The sequence below is a fragment of the Empidonax traillii genome, unplaced genomic scaffold (assembly GCF_003031625.1).
Source record: "Empidonax traillii isolate 1590-97213 ecotype Southwest subspecies unplaced genomic scaffold, ASM303162v1 scaffold10:size5872457, whole genome shotgun sequence".
In the NCBI taxonomy this organism is placed as follows: domain Eukaryota; kingdom Metazoa; phylum Chordata; class Aves; order Passeriformes; family Tyrannidae; genus Empidonax; species Empidonax traillii.
Genome location: NW_020955203.1, coordinates 4939907 through 4955626, shown reverse-complemented (window position 1 = coordinate 4955626; position 15720 = coordinate 4939907). Strand labels below are relative to the sequence as shown.

The 15720-nt window shown below is 46.0% G+C and overlaps 1 protein-coding gene across 1 annotated transcript in view; it reads right to left on the bottom strand.

The window, feature by feature from the left end:
- Positions 1 to 15720, bottom strand: part of LOC114058432 (urea transporter 2-like) — a 315094-nt gene that overhangs the window by 16553 nt on the left and 282821 nt on the right. Inside the window, exons 7-12 of the mRNA XM_027885792.1 lie at positions 14265 to 14457; positions 12863 to 13010; positions 11619 to 11753; positions 10306 to 10355; positions 8626 to 8892; positions 1103 to 1280 (exon numbers count right to left, since the gene is read on the bottom strand). Coding sequence (XP_027741593.1) covers positions 1103 to 1280; positions 8626 to 8892; positions 10306 to 10355; positions 11619 to 11753; positions 12863 to 13010; positions 14265 to 14457 — 971 coding nt within the window. The remainder of the gene's footprint in view (positions 1 to 1102; positions 1281 to 8625; positions 8893 to 10305; positions 10356 to 11618; positions 11754 to 12862; positions 13011 to 14264; positions 14458 to 15720) is intronic.

The window sequence follows — 15720 nt, the reverse complement described above, 5'->3', positions numbered from 1 at the left end:
TTCAAAGGTGGAAGGCCCAACCAGCAGTGCAAATCCTTTGCCAAAAGGATCAAGATGTGCCACGTGCCTGTTATGGAGCTGTCAGGTGTCACCTTCCTGGGAGTGGGCCACCAGCTCTGGGTGACGGTGTAATTAATGCAGGATGTGCAAACTGACCTTTCAGGGAACACTTACAGGTGAATAATGGGTTGCCTCTTGATTTTAGGCATCAGCGTGAAGACCACTGGGTGCTGAGGACAAGGCTGCTGGTGCTGGTGTCTGACAGCTGAGTTCTGTGTGGTTTAGGATGTCTGAATCTATGACTTGCCTCACCAGCTCTCTGCCAGCAGAGCTGGCTGATGTGTTTCTTCTGCACGCTGTGCTCTGTGGGAAGGTGGCTCAGAGAACACCCCTTGGACCAAGCCCAGCGCCTGACATGGTCAGAACAGGGGTTGGTCGTTGGATCTCGACCAGGCAGAGCACCTGAAGAATGCCTGAATGATCCCTGACTGGTTTAGCTCGCCAGGCAGGAGCTGTCTGGTTGGATTAGCTGGGTACAGTGCCTGAACAGGTCAGCTGTGCCAGGAAAGACTCTTAAGGGCCCTAATCCAGCTTCACACGCTCTGGCTTCACGCCTTCTCTCAAGGCTCAGTGGCCTTCAAGAAGAGGTGCACTGAAACCCACTTGGTAGCAGATTGCCTTTTACTGCTGGTTTTGGCTGTGCTCAGGTTGTACTGCAGGGATTAGGTCTGCACTGGGAGCCACATCAGCTCTTGGATTCCAACAAGTGCTTTAGTAAATCCTCCCATGGAGCTCTCTGCAGATTGCTAAAACTCAAGCCCTGGTCTACCTTTGCCGGGTTAGGCTGTGGAAATGTGATATGTGTACGATGTTTGTGGGCTCCTTGCCATCCCATTTTGGTGGTCCTTTGCTGGATGTGCTGGGTATGACCCTGCCCTTTGCTGAGAAGCTCCAAGAGTGGACATTACACACTAGATATGTCTCACCAGTGCCGAGTAAAAGGGAAGGATCACCTCCCTTGATATGCTGATGTTTCTCCTAATGAAGCCGAAGAAGCTGTTGGCTTCCTTGCTGCAAGGACACACTGCTGGACTGTGGTCACCTTGGTGATCACCAGGGCCCCCCAGGGCCTTTTCTGCCATGATAATTTCCAGCTGGATGGCCTCAGTCATGTGCTGCTGCATGGAATTGTTCCTCCTCAGATTTGGAACTTCGCACTTCTCTTTCCCGAACTTCATCAGGTCCTTGTCAGCTGATTTTTCCAGCTTGCTGAGGTCCCTCTGGATGGCAATAGAACCCTCTAATGTACCCAGCACTCCTCCCAGTGTTATACCTGCCCCAAATTTGGCAAGGATGCACTCTGCTCCAACCCCCTGGGTTAAACTTATTAGCCCTGGGTTACAGCACTAGTGACTGGCCTCTACCTGTAATTCGTGTCACTGATTATAACCCTTTGAGCCCAACCATTCAGCCAGTTTTCAATCCAACTTTCTATCCACTTATCCAGCTTGTACTCCATTAACTTGTCCATGAGGATGTTATGGGAGAGAGTGTCAGAACCAGGTGATGCTCCAAAATTGCACTGGTAAGATAAGAAACCTTTGAAGCCCACCTAGTGTAGACTCTTGTTGTAAGACTTGTTGTAGGACCCAACCCAACCAGTTCAATTCCAGAATTTTTCACAGTCTGTGGTTCCTCTGGAGGTGTGTGGAGAGGTGGCAGTGGTAATGGAGGTATGGCAGGAGTGTGAGATAACCACAGGGTATACTGAGGGAGAGTGATGCTCACCACGTGCTGGCTAAGGAGACAGCTCCTCTGGCCAGAAGGGATTGACCTGTGTGACCTCCAGGGTGCCTGGAGGAATAAGTCTGTCCTGATCAACATCTGCGGCCATCTCGCTTTTCATCATCTTGTTTTTATGAGTGAAATGCAGAGTGGAAAAATCTGCTTCAGCACAGAGCACAGTGGGGTCTGTCACAGCCTTGTCCTTGACGGCTGAGGGAAATACTTTTGGGTTTACACGGTGTAGGCAGCTTCTATCCCTGCATTTTGGCCTGCAAAAAGCTGCTGTTTGACATTCCTCTGTGTGACAGTGGGGTGGGAGGGGATGGCTGGAGCAAGGCACTCTCTGCTCTGGTGTCCGTCTCCCTCTCGTGGTGTGTCTCCAGCACAGCCACGTGTGCAACCATGCAAATCACAGCAAATACTTATGTCTCCATTTTCAGAGGGCTCCCTGGCCCTGCCACAGTTCAAACCCACCAGGCTCTGGGCTTGTGTACTGCTCTGTGTACTGCTGATGGTGTGTTCTCCCAAAATTAACAGTTCTCCTGATGCATCACTTCCCTCCTCTGCCTACCTGCTCTGGAGACCCACTGACCTTTCTATCCATCTTGGTATGCTCTCATGACTCACCTACTCAGTCTATGCAGCTCCAAGGGTGCAAAAGTGAAATCTGGAAACCAGCTTATTGATTAAAAGCAACAGTCCCTGTCTCCTGGGATAGGAGTGGGGCAGGAGTTGGTAGAGTGTGTTGTAGATGTTTCACAGCCAGAGTAGGGTGTAAAAAAAGCTCTCTACTCTCATGGCAAATAGATGCCAACTTTTGGCAGAGGTTCAGGCTCCTTTCCTGCAGGCTGATGCTCTGAGCACAGGAGTGCTGGGGTAGCAAACAACACATCTATTTCAGCTGTGAAAAAAAAATAAAAAAATCTATATTCAGGTTTTTCAAGGTGTTTGTTCAAAACTCTGTTGCCAGGCCAACATGGGGTGGTTCAGCATCTAAGAGATGAGGACCTGCCACCTTGCATCACTCCATTCACCAGTGTAGAGGTGCCCATGGTGTCCAGCTTAAGAAATGTCTCTGAGACCCCAGGAGAGAGACAAGGTAGTCATATCTCTCATGAAACCCAGTGAAATACAGGTCAAAGAAAAGCCAAGTTCCTTCTTCTGGCTGGCTCCCCTTGTCTGGTTTCGTGTTCCCAGTCCTCTTTCCAGGCAGCCCTATCGCTTTGCTTGTCAGCAATGGGCATTTCTCTAAGCTGGCCTGGATACCTGTGGAAGGGACACTGAGCTGGAAGCATCTATGATACCTGATTGGAAATCATTCTTCACCCCTACCACGATCCCAACTCCAATTGCTCACTGTGGCACACTGGCTCCCAAGAGAAGATAATATTCACTTGGGTTGGAAGACACTGGCCTCTTGTTTGGTCACCTTCTGATCCTCTCTTCTCTCCCTGCCCTGTGAATCTGTTCTGCAGGATGCCTGGTGCTTGGCATTATCCTTTTCTCTTCTTTGCCCTGTGTAGGGGTTAAGAGCAGGTCTGCTGGCTCCCTGGAAGAGGAGATCAGCTTGGGAAACCTTCCAGTGTGGCCTTGAAGATGAGTAAGTTTTACACACAGGCTGACTGGGGAGCAAGGGTGGACTGTGAGTCCGTAGATTTGGTGAGTGAGAACCACAGCCTTATCCTTGGACATCTCCAGGTGTCTCAGCAATTGCTGCCAAGTGTACCAGTAATGATGAGCAGCTAATTAGGATGTTGCTACTTGCTTGCTGCTTGTTTGGTGCTTTTTGAAAATGATATAAAAGGAGCTGGGATTTAATAAAAAAAAAAAAAAAAAAAAAGAGATAACTGATAAAAAAGGAGATAACTGAATCCAACCGCTACCTTGAAACAACCTGATATGCTAGAGGGTTTTGGAAGCCCTCTCCTTTTCTCCTGGCTCCAGGGAAATACCCAAATCCAAAGGGGTTCTTTTACCAAACCTGCCTCAAGGCAGCAGGATTCCCATAAGAATGACAAAGCTGGCCAGACTTGCCTCACTTCTGTGGCACAAGGCAAGGTGTTTTTTCTGCTTTTGCATTCACTTTTGCATTTTCAGAGTCAATTCCCTCAACTTCCCTGCATCTGTTCTAAGCTTAAAAAGGTTTCCTGTCCTTTCTGCATCCCTTGGCCCTGATGGTAGGCTTGTGACTCTCACCCAGGGCCTGCCTGCTCTTGAGGAAATAATCCATTCTCACAAGCCTATACATTGTAGGAGATGAATGCCTTAGGCCTTAACAGAGAGCAGAATGCTATAATACTTCCAACAAGAAGCTCTTTCAGCCTGTAAATCCCAGTGATTACTATTTTCTTGCCAAGTAGTTCTTAACAGAAGTGGCAGATGCTGTACATAAGCACGGGTTGCAGATCTTATCAACGAGAGAAAGAGGACTGCTGGCATCCAGAGATGTACCATCAAACAGTGGAAAAAACTGAAAATGAATAGTTGAAATTACTTATTGAAAATAATAGGATAGAGGAAAAATTTCAGTGGCTGTGGATGATTATGGGATTTTGCAAGCAATACCACAGAGCAACATTTTCATGCACATGCACGCCCAGGCATAAATCCATTTACAGTAAAGATGCTCATTTTGCAGTTGACAAAAGAAAAAAAAAGTCGTATGTGTAGGATAACAAAATTTCTGGGAAAACAAAATGGCCTAAATGTGATTTAATTTGCACAAGTGAAATGAACTCACTTGACTACAGTAAGAAACCATTGTTGGCTGACAGTTTGTCATCACCTTTGCCTTTTTGGTTTTCTCCACAGCCAGGAAGTCTCTGCCTGATTTCTGGCTGAGCGGTTTTGCAGAGCAGAGGCTTGTGGATGACAGAGCAACAGAGCCGTCAGCACTTAGCTGAAATGAGGGAAGTGTGGAGAAGCAGGGTCAGGTGCAGGCTGGGGTGTGCAGGGGAAAGAAGACTCCAGATCATCCTAAGTTATGCAGGTCAAGGATGTCTCTGTCTCTCTGTTGCTTTTTGCAATTCAGTGCACAGCACTGTTTATCTTGCAGATGCTGAGACGTGCTAAGCAGCCTGAAAACCTCTGCATTTTGATGTGGCTGGATGTTTTTTGGAAGGGCTTCTGCACCTTCTTGGTGCTTCAACCCCACTGTGCTGTGTGAAGCTGCACATTTTGTCTGGGAGCAGGGATTTGGGTCTGCCTCAACTGCCTATGCAAAGGGCTGTCCCTGGAGAAGGATGTGAGGATGCAGTTCCGTGAGAGCTTGAGCTACTTAAATTCACTGAGGTAACTGGGTGTGCTCAGGAGCTGCTGAGCGAGCAGTAAAAGGTTCCCAAACTTGTTCCCAGGCAAAAAAGTGGTGGAAGAAACCTTTGCTTCCCACAGAGCTATCCCAGGTCTTCTTACCCTACCCCACCCCTGGGATGTGTGAATTCCAGCTGTGGCAACAGCTGTAGGAGCCTGTAAAAAACCCCCCGAGAACTGTAAAATCAACTGCAACCAAGGGCTTGTTTCCTGTTTGAACTCCTTCCATCTTCCAAATTAAAACTGTCGTAGGGGAAGTGAGGGGATAATGTTCACCAAATAGGTCTCACCCTGCGAGTGGTGGTATTTCTGTAACCCTGGTAAAAGTGATCTACAAGAAAACCTGGGTCGGTCTGCAGTGTTGGTCAGCGTGTCTGTTGTTGCAGACTGGAGATATCTGGCACGGACAGAGCACAGAGCAACTTCCCAGCACCTGGAAATTTTAGGGAATTGTCTTATTCAGATAAATTTTAGAGTGTTAGTTTTGTGTGGTTGTGTGTTTTTGTTTTTTTTTTTTTTTTTAATCCAACTTGTAATGAGGCCCTGTGTTGCTGGAGTGCCCCTCTGGAAACATTTTAGATTCAATATTAGAAAGAAATTCATTATGGAAAGGGTTGTCCAACCCTGGCATAGGCTGCCCAGGGCTGTGGAGGAGTCCCCATCCCTGGAGGGATTTGAAACCCAGTTAGATGTGGCACTTGGGCATGTGGGTTGGTGGTCACCTTGGCAGTGCTGGGAGAATTGTGACGATCTTAGAGGGCTTTTCCAGTCTAAATGATTTTGTGAATCGGGATGGAAACATAATGCTCCAGCAAACAGGTTGTTCCAGTGAGGAGCCAAGCTTTCTCTGTGTGAGTTCTGAGACTGATCTTGTCACCAGAAGCACCTATGGGTAAGAGAGAAGAACTGTGATCCTCCTCTCAAAGCGAAAACAACATTTTTTAAATTTTTTTTTTTTTTTTTTTTTTTTTTTTTTTTTGAGCACTAAAGTAAGCATTTTTCTTAGAACCACATAGCATATGTACTGCATTTACACTGGACTCGAGTTATAACAGATTTGTCTTCTCTGTCCCCGGGGGAGCTCTCCTGCAATTCCTTCACGTTTATTAGTCTGCTCACACCTGCCTCTGCTTTTTAATTTTTGAAGGCAAATTTTCAGGGGGGCTGGTTTTGTGTATGCTACTGCCAGTCCAGGTGTTAGTTTGTACAGGAGCATTTAATTTTCTTGGGGGGGTGAGCTGGATGGAGTGACCACTCCAGCTACAGAAGAGGCTTTTATTTTTTATTTAATGGGCCTACTTGTTTTATGTTAGCTCTCTGGGAACTGTCTCAAAATTATTAGTCTCCCCAAAGAATGTACATTTTATTTCTCTTAATGAAAAATTTTGTAGAACTCAATAGGTAGCAGGCTGCTGGGCTACCGTGGATAACTTCAGTTAGTGCTTTTATTGTCTGCTGCTGCCTTACAGGGGACACTTGATTTGTCTTGCCTGTTTTCAAGAATTATTAGTACTGGCTACAGTTACTCAAATCTTTTGATTAGCTAGAGACTTAATAAAGCTGTTTATACCCTATTTTTTATGGAAGACTTCAACCCTAGAAATTGCTTCACTAATTGATTTCAGGATGGATTTGCTTCTGGCTGAGGAATTAATGCCTGCAGTGGCACTTACATGACAAATTCTTTCCAATAACCAATATTGTGCTTGGACTTCACTCTTATTTTTAAGGAAACAAGTAATATGCCGGGCATAACTAACCAGAGTTGAGTTTTTTTCTTCAAAAATATGATTCTAGAAGTATTTTACAGTATTTTTGCTGACTCTGTGTTGCCGCTATTCAAATCTTTCTCTGATGCTTCACTGTGCATGAGCTAAATTAAACTGTGCAGAGCAGATGCCTAGATATAAGAAAGAACTGTTTTTTGATGAGAGTGATGAGGCCTGACCCTTTGTTTCTCTACAGCAGCAGAAACACGAGGATAACCCCTGATCTTGCAGCTTGTTGTGACCATACCAGACTGACCCATTGCTTTGGTGGCATCCTGGCTCAAAGGGTGTCTTGGCAGAGAGGGGAAGGAGGCTTAAATTTTACCACAGTCCCTGGAATGGTCTCACCTGTTCAAAAAGCACCTGGACATAAATCAGGCTATGGTTTTGTTCATGGGGTTGAATTGCAACTTGGATGCTGCTTCTGAGGGGACATTTAGAGGGGCTGGCAGATGCTGTTGCTGCTGCTTTTTGGTGATAAAGGCACAACTAGTCCTATGACAAGCACCCGGGATAATGTTTTTAAAAAAGTGAGGTTTGGAGTTGGGATCCCACTTTCTCAAAGACACCCCAATGGATGTCCAAAACAACCCCACATCACGAGGCAGAGAGGACAACGCCTGATCTGAATGTTTGTGGTTGCACAGCCTCTTTGGATTTCAAATTTTCACGTCCCTTGGGTGTGCGATTTTAAACTGATTGTTTAAAACAACCTTAGAATGAGGAAGCCTTTTCTGGCAGGCTTCCTCTGCAGAGGTTTTGGAAAAGGTTCCCAAGAAAAGCCCTCCTTAGGGCAGCTGGTGCTCTCCTGTTTTAAGGAGGAGGCATAAACTGGCAGTGTCGAGACACTGAAGATGCATGTGAAGACCACGGTCTGACACCCAGCAAACATCAAGGGGAACCTCTGACTTGTTAATTTCTCATGGCTTAATGGAAAGGATCTGCTCCCACAGGAAAGGGAGAGAATGAACTGCAGGAACTGCCCCCAGCAGTAACTGTTCATCTCACTTTTTGTATGGAGTTTTCCTATTTCCCACTAGATGCATGTTGGGATTCCGTCTTGCTGTCCTGCAATCAGCAGGAAAGAGATCTATTTGTAAGAAGGAAAATTATTCAAGGAAAAGAAGAATGTTTGATCATTTCTAGCTAGTCTGATTTTCCAGTCTGATTAAAGCATATGTATTCATATCTTCACTTAACAAGGAGCCAGGAGGTGGCACCAAAAATGCTGTGCAAGCTGTAAGAATATTTACTTGTGTGTGTTGCAGCTCTTAAGAGGTACTAAAAGGGTTAGACATTGATGGGACACAAGAGAGGAAGAGATCAGTCTGTTTATTCCACTTTCAAATACACATGTTCTTAATTTGAAGTGCAGCTCTTGACGTAGTTCTTACATTATTTATTATTATTACACACCAATGCCTTCTCAGCATACTTACTTTGTTAAATTACACCTCTGAAATTAAATGCAGCCTCCTGTCATCTTTAATGTTCTTCTGCCTATTCTTATAATTATTATTGATAAGAGGTGACTTTCAAGTTAACAACATGTGGATTGATAAGGCAGCTGTTATTATGTTACCTGAGTGCTTTTTGGAAAGCTCAGCTCAAGGGCAAAACCGTGTTTCCTCTGGAATGTGGAATGCTGAATCCCCAGCCTGCAGACCGCTGGCAAAGGTGGTGTTTGTGGCTGTGCTGTGGGCTTGGATGACATTTGGAAAGCTGCCCCAAAACTGTGCAAGTTGTGGATACGTGGGAATCAGTGAGCGTGGCGGTTCTTGGGGGTGCACAGGGGGGTGACTCCTGTGCTTATTTTTGAGTCGTGGGGGGGTTTCTGCTCCTTCCGCTTCTGCTCCTCCCTCCTGATCTCCGAGGCCCTTCTCCTCATCCTCAGGTAGTAGATCCTGTTGGCTTCAGGGTAGGTGACTTTGGAGAGGGGGATTTTGTAGATGGCTGGGTTTTCTGAGTTGATCAGCAGGAAGAGGAGTGCGGAGAAACAAAAAGGCCAGGTGCAGACTGGCAGCCCGAGCTGGGAGGGGGAGAGAAAACAGACAGAGAGGTGATTTTGGTACTGCTTTTTGCTTGTCCCCTCCGCTTATGTCTGCCTGTGGCTGAATTCTTGCATTGAGGAGCTGGGAGAGCCTGTGCTCTCTCTGAGCACAGGGTGTAAATAGGATATGTCTTCCTGAACCCCCCATGTGCAGAGTCCTCCTGTCTGGATCCAGAGATGCAGCTGGTGGGGGCTACATGTGATCAAGGATCTTTCTGCTCACTGAAGAGTCTGGGAGGCTCCTCTGCTACCAAATGTCAATTCAGCTGCTCGCACAGAGGTGTCTAATTCATCTGAAGTGTGTGGGGCTACACAAAGCACCCGACGCTGGAGACCTCAGCCCTTTTGGAGGTGCAGCTCTTGGTGCTGGATGGCACCTTACACCAATACTGAAGCAACTGAATCAGGCTCCAGAGGTCTGATGACTGCAATGAAAGCCAAGGCACCTAGCTCACTGGTGGACATTTAAATTCTCTAATAAAAGGGCCAAATTCTACCCTCTCTGCTCTGTAAAATGTCCTGTAGTGAGAGTGTTATTAACTCATCCTCCTCAACAACTGTGTGTCACTGGCATTACATCCGACCCCCAATCCTTCTCTGTTTCCCCACCTCTTGACCTGACCTGAGGTCTGCCAAAAAGGAGATCACAGGGAGAAAAAGTGGATGTTCTTTTTCCTGATGCATCCCAAAAGAAGGTGTGCTTAAAGCAGCCCATCTGCAGGGACCTACATGGTACTGAGTGGGTGCCAGATGAATACATTTAATTCATGAAGCTGCAAGTTTTATTCTTTCTTTTCTTTTAAGTTAGTAAATCAATTTTATTAAAATATGGTTTTGCTTTAATCCCTCAGATCCTAAAGAAGAAACAAAGCCTGGCATTTCTGGCTTCACCCCTTTCTTGATTTGTCCAAATACAATAACTTTGTACTTAAGAGAACAGTCTCTCCCTCATTTTAGTTCTTACATCCAGTTCAAACTTTAATAATATCTGTGGGTGTAGCTGGAGAAAGACCTTGGAAGAAGAAAGTGAAAATTTAGACCACTGGGAATTGCTAAAAGATATTGTTCAACTAAGCGTTTAATCTCAAGCCATATGCTCTTCCTGGAACTCACATACACATGCACAGCCCTGCTGTGGATAACATGCTACAAAGGTCTTTGAAATCTTATTATCAGCTATAGAGTCTCCAAGGGCACAATTCAACTGACCCAGAGTTTGTACGAGACCTGTCACTGGCTGCAGCATTCTCATTTCAGTGCTGTCAAAGGTGACACGGAGAATTCTGAGGGATTTCCTCAGCATTATATCATAAAAAAACAAAAACATGGTTAAAACAAACAAATAACACCCCTTCCTCCCCCCCCAGTTTTAAAACAAGGACCCAAACTTACCACAGAGAGAGCGTTAGCAAGGGCTGCTCCAGAGTAGGCACAAAATAATGCTGAGAAAAGAAGACCAAAGAGAGCTCAGGATGAGGAAAATATTGTTTAAGTCTCCAAAGAAATTATCAATCACAAGCAGTAGTACTGTCAAAATGCACAGCAAAATATCCTGTCAGCTACCTGGTGTGAGGATTGGTGCTATAATTCAACAATCAGTTGAAATGTCCCAATGTTGCGGTCTCTTCTCCCAGGTAACAAGTGGTAGGACAGGAGGAAACGGCCTCAAGATGCACCAGGGAGAGGTTTAGATTGGATATTTGGGAAACTTTCTTCTTAGAAAGGGCTGTCCAGCCCTGGGCCAGCTGCCTAGGGCAGTGGTGGAGTCCCCATCCCTGGAGAGATTTAAAAGCTGTGTGGATGTGGCACTTGGGGACATGGGTGAGTGGTGAGCTTGGCAGTGCTGGGGGAATGGTTGGACTCAGTGATCCTAAAGGGAGGTCTCAACCCAAACAATTCTGTGACTACATTTCATCCTCTCTGCTCTGGAGAGATGGATGGTAAATGAAGAACTCAGTTTTGCCATCACTTTGCAAGTGATGGTGGCCTTTCTTTTATCTTTAATTACTTTTTTATTTGACATGACTTGGCCCTTATGCAGAGGGAATTGCAGAAATTCTCCAGAAGTGTGGGACTGCAGAAGTTCTCTGTCCTGTGCCTTCACACCACAGGCAGTCAGCAGTGGTCTCCTTGTCATCGTGTGCCAGAGGTGTGAAAACAGCAGCAAAGGTCAGGCAACCAAGGACTAAGTCAAGGAGGGAAAAGCTACTGACCAATCTAGAAACAGTGCTCAGCCCAGAAAACTACTGAAATGAAGATAATTGGAGGCTGGGTGAATCTAAGGAATTCCTTAAATGGGAAAGTTCTTTTATTAAGTTCTTCCCACAGTCCTGGTTTTGGCTGCTGTTGGAGGTGGGGTGCTCATGCAGATGGATTTTAAACTGACCTTGTGCAAGAGCCCTCTTCTTACGAACCACTTCCTCTGACGATACCTACAGTTATGAAAAGGCTGATTTTGTGAATCTGTTGTGGAATAGCTTGTGTTCCTTTCACAAATGGTATTTCCACCCTTTCCAGATGTTTCCACGTTATCAGGGTCTAATGCTGTTCTCTGTGTACTCTCACTTGCACATTCAGGCTCAACACTGGTGCCACCAGAGAAACAGCTCTTGCATGGAACCTGCGTTTGGTGGCTGACCCTAAACCTGCACTACTCGTAGACTGCCTGGCTGCACAAATTTTTGGTTTATGTAAGATGTACTTACCACAGGCCAGTGACAGCAGGTGTGTCTGCCAGGTCAGGGCGTAGAACATGCCCCCGATTGCGATGCAGGCCAGCGCGCAGTTGTAGTTGTGTAAGCCAAGGTAGATGCTGTCAAATGGGGATGCAATGCTCAGTGCTGCAAGACAAAAGGCAAGGCTGGGAGGTCAGGTGTGAGAGGTACCTGCATGAGGACCTGTCCCTTGCTGAGAATCCGTCGTCTCTCCCCTCTGATGTCTAGATGGACTTATCTGTGCTTGCATTTGCATGATACGCACAGGCAGAAAAAGGAAGCTCATTATCTTGGAGCCCTGATAGTGTCCCTAGGGTTGGAATCTGGCCCAGTCTCAAAGTTTCATTTAGGCAAAGACTTTCTGTGCATGCACTGAGTGTGTTGCAGTTGGTCCCCCAGATGAGGGGGTGGAGGGTCCAGCTAGGAGAACTTTGTCCCCTGGGTGTCCTCCTTTGCAGAAAGCTGTGCTCACACATGCTGCTTAAACCTCATACATACCCTGATCTTGGATATCAGAGACGCAACTGCATGTCTTTTGTGGGAGTAAGCAGGGTTTGCATCTCTTAGAGATGGTCACTTCATCAGTGCTGCGGAAGTTCTCCACAGGGGCGGGAGCTGAGGATCTGCTCCAGATCTGACCTCACAGAAACTTTTGCGGGATTCTTCACGTTGTCTAACTTCAAAGGTGATGTTCATGTCTCTTAACTTAATATGGTCTCTCTGGTTTGTGGAGACACAGGCCACTTTTGGTAGCATTCATGTAGCTATTTTTACAAATCCACAGCGGGACAGAGCAAACTGCACCTAGAAAAGGATTCTTCTTTTCCTGGGCTGATCAGCTCTGAGGCAGACATCTGCTTATGGTGGTAATTTAAAACAATTGTGGTGGCAAGAGATCAGCTCTGAAACTCTTTTTCTGGGTTTCTTTAAAGATCATCTCCATGGGATTCACCACACCCAGTGGTTGGAGGGTTAAGCAAGGTGGAACAAACCACCTGCCTGAGTTACAAATCTATTAACAAATTCAAAGCTCAAAGAAAACCCTGTTCTGTTCTTGCCTTCACTCTGTTCTGTGACCTTCAGTAAGAGCTTCCAAATTTAGAGACAGTTGAAAAATGAGAGTGTTGCCCCAATTACCTATGAGCACAGATAGTTGTGAAGCCTGGACAGAGTCGTGTAATGGCTTGGGTCAAGATATCTTGGTGGTGAAGATTACCTTGGTGAATATTTCTTACCTGCAAACATCCCCACTGTCGATCCAATTGCAGCATGTAAACAAATCAGTGGGGAGGAGATAAGCAAAGCCACAAGGAAAATGCCTCCAGTCCAGGGGTTTCCACAACCATACACTTGACCAACCCCAACTGGGATGGATTGTAGGAGCTGCAGCAGATGGTAGAAAAAGGCATGTTATTGTCTCTCTGTACCCTGAATGACACAGCAGTTATTTTTTCCAAGATACTGGCTGAACTGGAAAGGAAGGAACCCTGGCCCTGAGTTGGACTGTGAGTAAATCATGAAGTCATGGCATAGTTTGGGTTGGAAGGGAGCTTAAAGATAATTTCATTCCAATCCCTTGCTATGGGCAGGGAGACCTTCCACTATCCCAAGCTGCTCCAAGCCCTGTTCAGTCTGACCTTGAACACCTCCAGGGATTCACCAGTCTCCCAGTCGAGCATTTATTTCTAATACCTGATCTAAACCTACTCTCTTTAAGTGTGAAGTCATTGCCCCTTGTCCTGTCGCCACCTGTTCTTGTTCAAAGTCCCTCTCCATCTTCCTTGTAGGCTCCCTTCAGGTACTGGAAGGCCACAATTAGGTGACCCTCAAAGCCTTCCTTTCTCCAGGCTGAACAATCCCAGTTCTTTCACAGCCTGTTCTTGTACAAGAGCTGCTCATCCTTCTAATTAAATAGGTGTCTCTCCTCTAGACTCGCTCCAGTGTCCATGTCCTTCCTGTGTTGTTCCCAGGGCTGGAGGCAGCTCTGCAGGGGGGTCTCAGCTGAGGGGGCAGAGGGGCAGAATCCCCCCCTCCCCTGCTGCCCACGCTGTGGGATCAGCCCAGGGCAGGGGGATTTCTGGGCTGGGCCATGTCCAGTCTCTCACCCACCACCACCCCAAGTCCTTCTCCCCAGGGCTGCTGCTGTTGATTGCTACCCTCTGGGTCAGTTAACCCTTGTGCTGTTTTGGGAAGGTGACCCTCCAGATCTAGACCTAGACCTGGGTACAAATGAGTTTCTGTCACTTTGGAATCCTGACGTTTCCTCTGAATTTTCGTGTTGCCACTTACTGTCTTGCTGACGTCCTGTTAACCCAAACTGGACAGGAGGAGGGAGGGCCTGTCCACGTGTGATCCTGCACTGACAGCACGTGAGAGGCTTGTTTTGGGGCAGTCCAAGTTTAGGTGGAGTGAAAGGCTCAGGATCTCTATTCCCACCAGCCTTTCTGCTGGATCAGCCAGGACTGTGCCTGGGGATTTTATGGCACTGCTCTCTTTGCACTGAATGATGTTTCTGTGAGTTGTCCTGGCTGTACGTACCGTAGTCATTCTGACCCACGTGAAAGTGTCATCCAGAGATAAATAAATTCATGCTGACCTTTCTGTGAAATATCATGAATCTGTTGGTGGGAAGCTTACCAATGGCACACTGATGGCAGACCAGGTGATGTTGGGCACTGCAGCCACAGGCTTGATGAGGGTTGTGGGGAAGAAGGGGTTGTAGTGCCCTGTGGCTGCCAAGTAGAGAGTCACCGCAATATTGAAGGGCAGAGTGAAAACAGGAAGGTCCCATTTACTGAAGATGGATCCCAAAGCACTGGATAGGACTGGGCTGAGAACAGGAGAAGGGACATGAATATAACTTTTTCATGACAATTATAGTGGTGGAACATTTAGAAACATCAGGTAGTGAATATCTCAGTATGTTAGTCTGCATCAGACAAAGAGTCTCAGAATGCTGTTCATCTTTCTGAAGAAACTATCTAATCCATTCATGGATGGTGCAGATTCCACACCCTTCTCTCAGGACAGCTACTCTGGTAGCTAAGCTGAGCTCAGGGAATCAGCAAAGAAATGCGTCTAATACAGCATTTAGGCATGGATGGCGACAGGCAATCTGACTTCTTGTCCAGGAGATAATTTCAACAAGAAACAGAAGAGCAAATTCTAGGAATGCTTTGTGAAAAACTGTGGAGCACTTTAGATGGTCTAAAAAAGCTGTCTCAAGAAGGCAAGAGGGAGCTGGAAATTACCTAATCTGCCTTTTTTGTTTGTTGGTTTGTTTGTTTTGTTTTTGTTTAAACAGTGTGAAGGATATCAGAAGGCGGCTCTGGAAGAGAAATAAAGCAGAGGAGGTGATAAAGGAGGGTAGAAAATCTTCCACTAAGGAACACAGAAATATTTGTTATGTTAGACACTGTTTTTTGGGAAATGAGAAGTCCTTAGGACTCCTCAGAGTCTTACAGAGAGTGTAAGATGAAGCCACTAGTGTAACAGAACTGTGAAATGTGTTGGTGCCAGACATCACCCAGACCTTGACTGATGTTTGAGGGTATGTCAAAGACTGTGATGTTACTTTGTGCTGCCCAGGTATCATCCAAAATCACATGGAATTTTCTGAAAACAGATTCGTCTTTAAAAAAAAAGATTGATTGAATATATTTAAAGCGTGTGGGTTGACCCTCAACATATTATGGGCAGAACACTAAAAAGCATTCAAACCTTGAAATGCCGTGACCTTTTCCAGAGTTCTTGTCTGTAGAACCTGGAATGAAAACTTTGCCAGATCTCAGGATTGTTTTCAGGACTGCCGGATTTCCACTTGAAGTGTGTGTCCTACATGAAGGACTTTATGGGAGCGTATTGGCAAGGTAATACATGATATTTATGGGGCCCAGAAATCTTGTGGAAGAGAGCAAGTGGCCAGGTCCTGTCCTTGATGGAAATGGCCTGTGTTCTGCTGCTTTTAGTTGAGCTTCTCTGATAAAAGTGAGTTGAATTACTCTTATGGTCCACTCCAAGCAGAAGAGGACATTGCACAGTTCGCAAAAAAATCAATTTAAAGACTTAATTTTTTCAAGAAATGGTATTTGAG